General features: G+C 40.9%; 1 protein-coding gene across 4 annotated transcripts in view; it reads right to left on the bottom strand.

Moving 5' to 3' along the window:
- The window catches only part of ROR1 (receptor tyrosine kinase like orphan receptor 1), a 158389-nt gene that overhangs the window by 6421 nt on the left and 139502 nt on the right, over positions 1 to 12466 (bottom strand). For all 4 annotated transcript variants that reach the window (XM_081867150.1, XM_081867148.1, XM_081867147.1 and 1 more), the window contains 3 exons: positions 6074 to 6201; positions 4256 to 4573; positions 2922 to 3167 (listed from right to left, as the gene is read on the bottom strand). In XM_081867150.1, the coding sequence (XP_081723276.1) occupies positions 2922 to 3167; positions 4256 to 4573; positions 6074 to 6201 (692 nt within the window). The remainder of the gene's footprint in view (positions 1 to 2921; positions 3168 to 4255; positions 4574 to 6073; positions 6202 to 12466) is intronic.

Here is a 12466-nt window from a genome sequence, read left to right as displayed (position 1 = left end):
TGCCTAAGGCTGTGAGTTTATCTTTTTAATTTCTCCAATATTAAAAGATAACGGTCTTCTCCATTCTTGCAAGAACTTTAACCTCACAGGGACTACACATCACTCCTGGATTGCAAACAGCTGATCACTGCTGACACCCACCACCCGCTCACTCCTGAAGCAGCCATAACAAATGCTGGCCACTAAGGCATGCTGCCAAAAGAATTGGGGGTTCCATCCAGAAAAACCAAATGCTGGTCTAGTTCAAGCCCTGCCCAGAGAGGTGAGTGGGAGCTTGAACATTAGGCTGACACATCTTGACAGTAAAGTCAGACAAGTCGTAAGAGAAGATGTGAACTACTAAATCAAAGAAGCCACATGTAGCAAAGTGATGAAAGATGAGAGAGACCAAGACCATCACAGCCATTTGATGAATCTTTCAAGGATAAGAAAAGAACAGAGACTCTGAATTTTTGGCAGCAAAACCTGTAGTAACATTTCACCTCTTTCCCTCCTTGTTTAATAACAGAAAGAAGTACATGATAGGAGGCATATGCTGAAGCTCAAGGAAGTACATGTTTCGAAAGCATTTTAAGTTCAACTCTAGCTGTATTTGACATTCCCTTTTATTCTGCCCTGTCATATTTGAAGGTTTCAACAGAAGACGTCTGAAAAGTCTCAAGGACAGTGTTTCTGGAATGATACTACTGTTTCGTGATAGCCAATATTTTTCATCAGCCAATATTTTTCACAAGAATATGCAAATAAGATCCATGCTACGGATCAGTGCTCACTAGTAGAACTTTTAAAATACTTTCAGGGTTGCTTTAAGGGCTGTGGTGATTTTATCCTTTGGATAAATTATAACTGTAGGATCGGAAGTTTGTTAAACATATTCAGGAGTTTATCTTGTAGAGAAGTGTTCTGGAAACCTATTGTCCCAGTTTGAATGTAACGTTCTCAGTTCAGCAATCTGTGTTTTGATGGAGCAGAACTGAACTTCAGGGGAGGTTATCGAGGGCTACTAGTCAAGATGGCTGTGTACTACTACCTCCAGTATCATAACTACACATTGCTGGGGAATACAGGTGAGGACAATGCTGTTGTACTCATGCCCTGCTTGTGTGCATCTAGTTGGCCACTGTGAGAAAAGGATGCTGGACTGGATGAACCTTTGTTCTTGCAATTGTATGATTTCCTGGTTTGTTAAACCATGGCTTGCAGTAACATCTGGACCAAGAAACTGGTTTAAGTGCTCACAACAAACCACAATTGCAAACCACAGTTCGATCTTGGTTTGTAGAGATCCCTTTAAGTGATAAGGCAGTTTCTCAGTTCAGAAGTCATGGGAAACTGTAATTTAATAAACCAGAAGTCAGAGGTGTGTGTGGGAGAGGTGTTCAAGTTCACTGCTTGTTCCTGCTTTAATAAATGTTTTTTCTTGGTCTGGCAACTTCATGTATGAACCAGACCATAGTCTTACCAGTCTTTAAAACACACATTAGTTTCACATATTTAGATGTAGTATATATATATATCTGTATGACATGAAGGCGGGCAAAAGTATGTATGCCTGCTAAGCTTAGCTAATGTATGTAAAACATACATTTCTAGGTACGGGTTGATTAGAGAAAAATCACTCCTTATATTCTTGCTTTCCCTTTTTATATAACTTCACATCAGAAGGTGGCAGGCAGGAGCTGCTTATGGTTAAAATTAGCTAATACTGGTAGATATAATCGTAACACTGTACCTTAGCTGGCAGCTTCACATGTATTTCACAACTTCTTGGGCCTACTAAGAAGAGTGGAACTATAAAAAAACTAGAATACCGAGGGGGGGGGTATTCTCCTCCCCTACCTGTCCTTGGTGGCTCTTTTCCTTAGGGAGGAAGCAGAAATCTTGGGAATACTTCTTCACCACCACAGTATCATAGTCATGTTTGCACCTTTGCAATCTAAAATATCTTACTCCTGCTATTGTACATCAGGAGTCTCCAGTCAAGGTAAGATTATTTTAGTGTCCTATCTTCTGAAGCTTCATGCACAAATTATTCACCAGTTATGTAGAATTATAATAATACCACAAAGCCTTGTTAGTTCTGAATAGAGCTCAATCAAGTGAGTTTCCTTATTCAATCGGCCACCAATTCTGAGTATTCTGTTTAGGGACATTACAGTCCTAAGATACGTCACACTTCAGTAAATGCTGAACAGTGCAACCATTAATCTGAAAATTCTCCAGTCCTAAGTAATATACTTTTCCGGAACAGAGAGGCTGCTTTGCATCTTACTTTTTACATAGCTATTTTTAGTAACATCCAAGCTGATAAAATAATAATTGAAGTCAGACACATGCACTATAGACCTGATGGGGAAATGGTATCAAGCTGCAGAATTCACAACAACATGGGTGGTAAAACTGGCATGTCAGCAACAAGAAGCAATTTCATCACAGCCCATGGGCAACTGTAGAAAGTGAATATATTTCTTTGTATGTGTATGGGTCTCTTTTGATAAGCAGGCTGGTGTGGTCTCACAGTTCCCAGAACCTGCCAGCAGCTTCCATGGAGATCCAATATGTTTCCCATCAGCGCAGGAATTGTGGATGCTGCTTAGTATTAAGAAAGCTTCCCTGCCGCAAACTCTTTGAAGTCCAACAATGAGAAGATAGACATGATCTATCAGACACCTGTAATTATAATGAAGCCTGGATTGTCGCTTGCCTTCAGGCCTTTGTGTTCCTCATCCACACCTCTCCTGACGGTTGCTCACCAGCAGAATATGAGTCCTCCTCAACTCTCTGCACCTTATTCATCTTAGCTGTAGGGCTGAACCCTCAGCATGGCTCATCATTGTGTCAACTGTGGTTTTTGAGAATTCCTTTTGCTATACCCAGACTTGGGTTTCCCTTTCAAAATGGGAGAGTTCTACTACACTTACCACAGGCAGGGATGTCACAAAGCTCAGATTTAAAATTTTCATCTAAGGTGAAGCACCATGGAGCCTCCTTCTGATTCCCTGGGTTTCGACAATAGGAGTGTCCCCCATTCAGCTCTGGGTATCGCACAGCAGTGAACGTGTGCGTGTGGGGGTACTGAGAATTCCATGGCTGGCACTGTCGCCCAGACTTTGTGACACTCATTGTCCCTCGGTAGTCTGCTCCTGTGCTGTTGTAACATTTGTGATCTGTAAATGACAACAGCAGTTCAATTGTGGTGAATCAGAGGGGTATTGTGCACATACTGATTGGTATAAGAACATGAAAGTGAGAGAAAGTATCATTCTGCTGACCCGTGGCCTTCAATTTAATTCAGGTTCTCAATTTGCAGAGGCCATAATGCTAGACTTGCTATTCATTCATATACTTGAGAACATACAAAGTTTAGGTTTCAGGAATTAAATAAAAAAACACTTATCCCAAATATTTTAGAATAAAAGACATATAAGAAATCAAAACTGCCCTGGAAACCTGAAATTAATCCCTTACTTTGGCATGAAAGTAAAGAGCAGCTGTGAGATCCAATTGTTGTTGCGCTATCTTAGAAATACAGCCATTTGATATTATGTTAATTCTAATCAGTCTGTGAGCTAACATGAACTCTACTCAGTGTCTGGAGTCAGGCCTACTAATGTAGCAAAGAAGCACTGCATAGCAACCTTTGGCCCTTTAAGAAGTCTTTACTTACCATTAGTAGTGCCATTTACTTTAATGGAATGGCTAATGGGGATTTTAATGAGCAAGGCTTGGGATACCAGACACTAACTGGTGTAAGAATAGTACAAAAAGCAGTTCAAAATATAATAATGGTTAATTTATATTTTGAAATGCACTACAGTGGTACCTCGGGTTACAGACACTTCAGGTTACAGACTCTGCTAACCCAGAAATAGTACCTCGGGTTAAGAACTTTACCTCAGGATGAGAACAGAAATTGCGTGCCGGCGGCAGTGGGAGGCCCCAGTAGCTAAAGTTGTACCTCAGGTTAAGAACAGTTTCAGGTTAAGAACGGACCTTCAGAATGAATTAAGTTCTTAACCCGAGGTACCACTGTATTCTAAATAATCAGCTTGCAAACTAAATCCAAACAAATTGGTGGGTGCATTGGAAGATGGATTCTGGAATAATGAGTGGGGCTTTCTACCAGGCTAGTAATTGAAAATATTAACTTCTGTGACCACAAAGCATATTACTAATTCTTATTGACATTTAGTCCTATCCAGAGATGGGTAGGATATTTTGTATGCAATACATCAAGTTTATAGTTATCACTCACTCTTGTTGATCGGATCTGCCATAGGGATGCCAATGCGGATACAATTTACAGCTTCTGGGCTATCAGGCTGTGGAAGATCTTCACAATTAGGCAGCTTTAAACGCAACAGAATCATTGGGTTGGATCTTGCAAAGATGTACTCAGTTTGGCAAAGGACATTTTCCAGAATTTCACACTCATCACGGCACAGATCCCGTGGCTTTGCAGCTGAAGAAGTCTCATCGCAGTATGGGAAAGCGTAATGGCAGAGTGAAGGAATGGCAAACTGGGAACATTTATCAGATAAATGACTGGAGGTTCCAATCATAGTGAAGGCAGCTGTAATATACACATACCAAAAAACTTTAGGCAATACAACGTGAAGTGACATATTCAGCACCATAATGCTTGTTCATAGCCTAACCAGGGGTAAGCAAACTTTTTTCAGCAGGGGGCTGGTCCACTGTCCCCAAGACCTTGTGGGGGGCCAGACTATATTTTGAAGGGGGAAAAAATGTTGCAAGAGCACCATGAGCCCCGGTGGCTGCTTACCTGTGTCTTGCAAGTGGCAGGGGCTGGCAGGAAGATGAGCGGCGGACGATAGGGCTCCGGAGAGAGGCTGCTTAAAATGGTGGCTGCTCAAGCGCTGCTGCTGCTGGCACCAACAAAGCCCAGCCCCCTTCCTCCTCTAGGCAGAGCAGGGAGAAGCCAGGAGGAGAGAGGAGGCGCTGCCGCCGTGTGAGGGAGAGGGAAAGAACGCGTGCTGGCGGTCCACGTGGTGATTCCCGGACCATCCACGGGCCGGATCCAGAAGGAAATTGGGCCTGACCCAGCTCGCAGGCCTTAGTTTGCTTACCCATGGCCTAACCACTTCCAAAATAAGATACGTAATGGGAAGTCTATCTATGTGGAGATGAAAGTCTGTTTGAAATTTTCAAAAATTATTTCACATTGAATATTGACAACACTGCATGAATTGTGACCTGACCATGCTGAAGGTCGCGTGCTATAGACTCCGTTCTCCTTTTGCTGCCTGTGTGGAACTGAAACAGGGTAGTTGTTAAGCAACTAGCAAGTTACAATACAAGGCCTGAGTTTGATGGGCTGACTGACAAATCGTGAAGCCCTGCTTTAAGGGACACTGGTCTATAAAGCAGGCATTGGGTGGAATCCAACTGATGGCCTTCACAGGGCTTTTGATACTGTGGTCACCTTCACTAACAAAAGAACCCTACAGCTGCTCCGTAGAAGGTTTTCTACACTGTTCTGAAGGTTTCTCCAACTCTCTGGAGCTGGTGGGAGGGAGTTACTTGGGGCCTGCAGGGAGGAGGAGTAAGCAATAATAATCTCCCATGCTTTTCTATTAGCAGAGGTGTTCACAGGAGCAAAAGCCCTTTTGTAAGTGCAGGGGCACCAACTGGACTTCACCCCTAGTGACATTGAAGACCCCATTAATGCAGCTGGAGTTAAGTCATTATAAATTTACTATTCTGTTTTCGATAGAACTTAAGCACCACTAACTTTGTCTGTAGCCTTTGTATATATTATAAAGTTAAATGGTTGTAAAAATACATACACAGTTGATAAAGCTTAAAAATATATACAAATATATTTTCATTTTACATCTTTTTAAGCATCAGTTTCGTTTTCATGGTAGTGTTTCCAAAAGTTGTAATGTTTCTTTCCTTAAGAATATATTTACACAGAGCTAACCATATATTCTGCTGCCTATGAGTACATTAAACATACTAAATCCCAAGCAAGCTTGCTATAGTGTAGATTATGGTAAGGTCAAGAATAATGGCAATCTAGCTGAAAATAAAAGCAAACTTTACATACCAGTAATCTGATTTTCTATTTCACCCTGCATATGCAAGGACTCCATATAAATGGTTCGGTTTCCAATAAACCTTGCACATGCTATTCCTCTGTATGGCTGACAAAATCCATCTTCTTCATATTCATCACTAAAATCAAATAGGCACAACTTAATTACACTCTGATGAGCACTGTAGAGGCTGTTCTCAGTAAAGAAGTAGAGTGTCATGGAACCTTAAGGACCAGGAGAAACTAAGCAGCATATAGAAATATACAGTGTGAGTAAACAATAATATTCAAAGATGGAAAGATCTACAGTTGGCTCAAGCTTCAAGTGCCATAGAAAGTCTGGGAAACAGCATTTCACAGCAAGGTTTATTTCCGTTCTATGGAATCTCCAGCCTTTCCGACTAATTAGGCCCACCAGGCCTCCCCATTTGGACTGCAGGACAGTTTTGGCCAAGCCACATTCACCTGTCCTACACCTGACATCAGATATGGGGCAAGTAAAACCTTGGGCATTTGGAAAGAAGTGTCTCCCTTAGGATCCCTTTAGAGGGATTCCCATTTTCCTGGAAGGGGGGCAGGTGGAGACTTCCAGCTTACCCCCCTCTGACCCTGACTAAGAATCCAACCCAATGTCTAATCTGCCAAAAGTTGTGACGATTGCTATGAGTTGGGCATAAAAAAAGCCCAGACTCACCCAATTTTGTCTGGGGAGAAAATTCATCCCGGACCCCAAATATGGCAACCAGATACTTCCATAGCAAAGTCATACCCTTGACTTGCCCCTTGGAGTCGCAGTCCTGCTGTACAGGAAGGGAGGGAGGGAGATCCAGCTCTAACTGAGGAGCTGGGTCCCATGGCTGCTGGAATTTATGGCTTGGAAGAGGAACTGAGTGAAGATTCCAGTCAGCCATGTCTGACTCCCACTTCCTGCTCCAGGGCTGCCCGCTATTGGTCCAATTTAAGGGTGGACCCAAATTCAAAAAATCTGTGGTTTCTGGGAGAGGATATGACATCTCCCATTGGCCATTTGGGAGATGGAAGAAGTGACCTGGAAATGGCAGCGAGATGCGCTAGGACGCAAATGCTGCGCCATGCCAGAGAACGCGAGTGGGCTTTAAATTTAAAAGAAAAAAATAGAAGGAACTTTGAGAATAAATGCATTCATTTGATTTACAAAACTGGAGATGAAACGAGTGGCAAAGAGTCTGTTCAATTGGGTAAGATTTTTATGGGCTTTCAGATAGGTAATTTTAATGTTATATATAGCAGAACATACCAACACACATGTATTAGAACCATAAGATTTATTTTCATATTCTTAAACTCTCTGCCATATTCTGTAATGTTGTTCCAACTCTATGTGGAGTAAAATGTAAAAGCTTTTGCTTGGCAAGAAAACATTAATGCAAATGGATAAATAATACTCCGTCATACTTTCCAAAAGAGTACAAAATGGTTACTTGTGTCCAACTTAAAACAAAATACATGCTCACTCTGTTTCATGACAAAAATTTGGAAATTTAGAGCTTATATTTTACTTTGGAAGGGGAGAGAGAAAATTATCTCAGATACTGTTTTTGTATTATTTGAAGTATGCTAATATGTGGCCAGGGATTCTTTGAGAGGAATGGTGGGATATAAATCTAATAAACAAACAAATAATATTAAGATGCAGTTCTGAAACTTAGGTTTTTGCTTTGTCCACTTATAAATTGATATTTCTAAAGCCTGCATGGAACTACATTGTCTGAATGCATGTTGTACCAGGTACATTAGACAACACTTTTGTAAACTGCAAAAATGTATCTTTCTGAATGTGTGGTTGCTACCAAATCTACTGTCCACTGGAATCTTTTAGATAATGACACAATTTCATAAGTATCCCATTGTTATTGACTGAAGATGCAGGTAGTTTCACATGAGTTATCTGAAGCAAAAAGCAAAATAAAGTAATAAAACAGCTATAATAATGCTATGTTGACGTAATTTAATGGCTCATATGATACCTTAGAAGAAGAGATAATGAAAAATCCAATTTCTCCAGTGAACAAAGCAAGGTAATTTCACTGCTAAAGCATCCATGACAGATGGCCAACACCTAAATATGTTTATTTGAGATTCCTGCATTGCAGGGGGTTGGACTAGATGACAAAATCCCCTCTAAGTAACGGTTTTCAGGATAGTGCCTTGAATTCACAATTCTGGATGGAAGTTTAGCATATAAAAATATTTTGGGTAAGCTCTTGGTCATACAGACGAGTAGGCTGTCCAGGTTTTCGTAAATACAAACAGCCCTTGCCACTCTGTAGCCATACAGCCAACAATTCTAGATAACAAACCCAGTGCTGGTAGTGAGAACGGGCCAAATCTAGCCCTCTGAAAATAACCTCCTTCTTTGCATATTAATGTTTTGCAGTAATCACTTCCTTTCCAGAAGTGGTTTCCTTCCCATTTCTGCATGGAGGCACAAAACTATGGTAGCTGCTGTCAGATCAACAGCAGCTGTTACTAGTTATGGAACAGCATTGATAACACTGCTTGGATCTTTCCTGGCAGCTTTCTTACATCATTTTTGAACGTGAACTACAGCTCATAAGCTCACATTATAAAAATGGCAAGAAACACCTAGAATTTGCCTTTTTTGTTTGATGGAGCTATGCTGGTTTCCCTTGGAGAATGGCTAGCCTCCCAAACTTAGGATAAAGAAATCTGTACAACGGGTGTATTCAATGCTATCTCTACTCAGAGTAGATCTATTGAAGTTAATGGACATAACACAGGTTCATCCATTTTAACGGGTAGAATTCTAATGAGTATAATTTAGTTGGCTACAACTCAACACGAGGATTAGACAAATAGGCTATGGCTATCAATGCTGAGCACTGTGCATGCTACTGGATTTTGTATTTTGTACGAAAGCCTCTGTATTTCATGTGCTTGCTGCATCAGCACATGAACATTATCTGCTGGGATAGCTCAGTCGGTACAGCATGAGGCTCTTAATCTCATTTGGCATCAGGTGCAGAAACTGATATTCTGAGAATCTCAGTTAAGATCTAAAAAAAAAATAAAAAAAAATCCAGAAAACCAAAACTACAATAAAAGCTAGAAACAAAACCTGAAAATTTCTAGTTCTTATGATGGCCTGGATAATCCTGAAAACAGGCTGGGCAGTCAGGCCTGGCTCAAGTAATTTTGGCACCTGAGGAGAACCACAAGATGACACACCCACCCACACCCTGCCAGGGAAGAAAGAGTGAGTGAAGGTTTATATCAGGAACAAGAGCAGGGGGAATAAAGATCTACATCAGGAACTGCTGCCCCTGTGGATCCTGCTGCTTGAGGCAGTTGCCCCACCTTGCCTCATGGGTGGGCCAACCCTGTGGGCAGTATATCTGGCAACATCTTAGAAAGCCTAAAGAGACTGGACTGGAGTTCTGGTTAGAGTGGAGCTTCAGTGCTCTGTAGAGCTCCTTGGCTGACAGAACCAGCATTATGCAAAAATAATCAGTTTGATTTGTTCGCACAATATATTCCAAGTGCAGAACTTAGGCTTCACTTGCTACAGTATTTGTAGCAGGAAAAACTCTTGCTCAGACAAATATTTTACTGCTCTATTGCTGTCTTCACCTAGCTATATGGAACTCTCATAATTTGCTCTGTGGGTTACAATAAGAACCAATACCAGTCTTATACTCAGTGTTCATTGATTTTACAGCTACAGATAGTAAAAATGCAGCTGGATTTGGTGTTACTTATCACCGGATAATCACGCTCAGTTGTTAGCCCAGGAAGTCGAAGTTAAATCCCAATTAAATTGAAATGTGAGAGGAAAGAACTTCCCTTGTGGAACCAGCAAAGCTTTAGCCCTTAGGTTATTTTTAAAACTCTTGTTCTACCAAATTCCTTTTTAGCTGATACTTGATACCTTTTTAACATGAGCTTTATTAACAGTGATGAAGTGCAACAACTTCACAGTCAAGCAGTTGTATCTGTGCTGGCCACCCAGACAGCCACCCTTTCATGGCTTTGTTGTAGCTTTCTAGCATAAATAATATAGGTCTAATGTATCTGAGGTCCTCCTTAGTAAAACACTTCACTGTTTTTGCACATACAAAACCTATTTATCTGACACATTGGACCAGGAAGCTGAGATTCTCTAGAGGAATGCTGCACACATATATTCTTTGCCATAAGCAGGAATTATTATACGCACACTTTAACACAGTATGAGCCTTTAAATTTTTTTTTTTAAAGCTTATGAGGTAGAGAACAGGATACTTTTTACCTCTTAGTATTTCTCCAGAATGATATACATGGCCATAAACATTGTGCCAAATCCCAAAGTAACTACTTAGATTCTATACAATCCTTAAGACAGAAGTCCTTTATACGTAAGATTTGGTCTACTGTTCTTTTTGCTGAATACCATGTGTGTAATGGACTAGTTATAACTCTAAATACTGAAGATAATGATGGCATTAATGAGGCAAACTTGGCATATATGAACTGCCTTTCTTTTCATAGGCAAGCCAAGTGATCAACAACTGAGACAGCAACGAACTCATCCTCGATTTCTTAGAAGGTCCCACGTCTCTTTAACAAGTTCTTCTTACGGAACTTGAGGCAATACATATGTTATTAAACGTAAATCAATAAGTGTATTGTAAGCATATCAGTAAGCCACATGCAAAACTATGCCTCTAGATATTAAGTTATATCCAGCAAAGTCTTCCCATTTGCACAAGGAATTCTGCTTCCACAGTGGAACTTCGCTTGCCTCTCCTCCCTCTGTCTCATACTCAAATCTGTTCTGGATTTCACCCCAACCTCCCAGAGCAGATTTGGTGGGGGTGGGAGAGGAGAGGGAGGGGAAGTTCCACTGTGCACGCTGATCTCTACCACCAGTCCTGACTTCCTATCTAAAATAAATACATGTAGCTGCATTTAGAACATAATCTTGCTGACAATTACTTTTCCATCCATTTCTGATAGTGCCCACTTTGTAACTTGCACACTTGCTGGTCAAATACTTTGTATCACATGCTGGAGTCTACACTTCATTATAAAATGCTCATATGCTTTGCTGTGCTATTGAAGTCTCCAAATTACTTAACACTGGTATTTTGACAGAAACCTGAGGACAATTTGATATAGGGTGAGGAGGAGGACTTTTCCCACTTCTGTCCCAAATGGCAACAACATCCTAGCCTACCCAGGCACTTGATGTATCTCTGCTTTTCTGCATCACCAGATAGAAAAAGAGTGAAGGGCCCATAAGTGATCTAAAAGACGAGGCAGGACTAGTCCAGGTTTTTGTTTTGATCTGTTAGGCAAATAGCTCTTTGATTGTATGCTGAGAAGCGTAACAATCACATGTAACCATCAAGGGTTGATCAGGATACGATTTCCTCTTATTCATTTGGAAGATCAGTAATTCAGCAATAACACTATGGTGCTGATCATTATCTTGACTACAGAAATCCCTTATCTTACACAGGGGTTCAATTCTAAGAGTTACACAAGTATACACAAAAATCACACATAGTCAAACCCTTGGAGCCACCCCATGGCTAATGGGAGAGGAAGGGAGCATCCCTAGCACTGCCAGAGCTGATATGCCAAGCTCAGCAAGCAAGGTGGAGAGCTTCAAAACTCTTTTTGTGCTTGGTCCACTTGAGTTACCTGCTGTGAAAGCAGCTTTTAAGCTCTCTTGCAGACTCTGGAAGGCCAGGGATGCTCACACGAGATCTCATGGGAAGTCACACTGTCTCACAGGAAGATCCCAGAGCTTTCCAGAGTTGGTATGCTGATCAGGCCTTGCTCCACAAGCAAGTCAGAGAGCTTAAAAGCTCTTTCCATAGCAGGCACAAAAAGTGTTTTTAAGCTCTCTCCTTTGTCTGGGACTTGACTTGCACAATTTCAACCAGCCCACCTTCATTGATGAATGTTTGAAATTCCACAAGTCAAATGTGTGTAAGATGAGGGATTACTGTAAATACTATCCTGAGAATCCTCATTTTCATAATTAACTAGTAGAATTCCCTTTTCACCTATGAACAAGCAATGCAAAAATCTATTGAGCACCAAAATGGTAACAGTCAACCTTTAATTCAACAGAAGAAAATGGGAAAGTGCATCTTCTTTAGGTGCAAATGCCTGCAAATGTCAATTGAGGACAGCAGGAAGGTCGGAATGTATGGAGTGGTGGTTCTTGGAATGTGAGTGTCCTAGGCTTGTCTCCATGCTTAGCTGGCTGTGGATACTATACCTGGAAATGTGCAGTCTCAAAATAAAGAAAAGTATACAGAGTATAGTCTCACTACTTATTTCTTAAAGGTGGAGATTTATATTTATAAAGGTTTTCACTAACATTTCAATAGAATGATGACATACTATTTTAGT

The sequence above is a fragment of the Podarcis erhardii genome (assembly GCF_964252035.2).
Source record: "Podarcis erhardii genome assembly, chromosome: 6".
NCBI lineage: Eukaryota > Metazoa > Chordata > Lepidosauria > Squamata > Lacertidae > Podarcis > Podarcis erhardii.
Note: the sequence above shows the minus strand (reverse complement) of the source record. Positions and strands in the feature narration are given on the sequence as shown.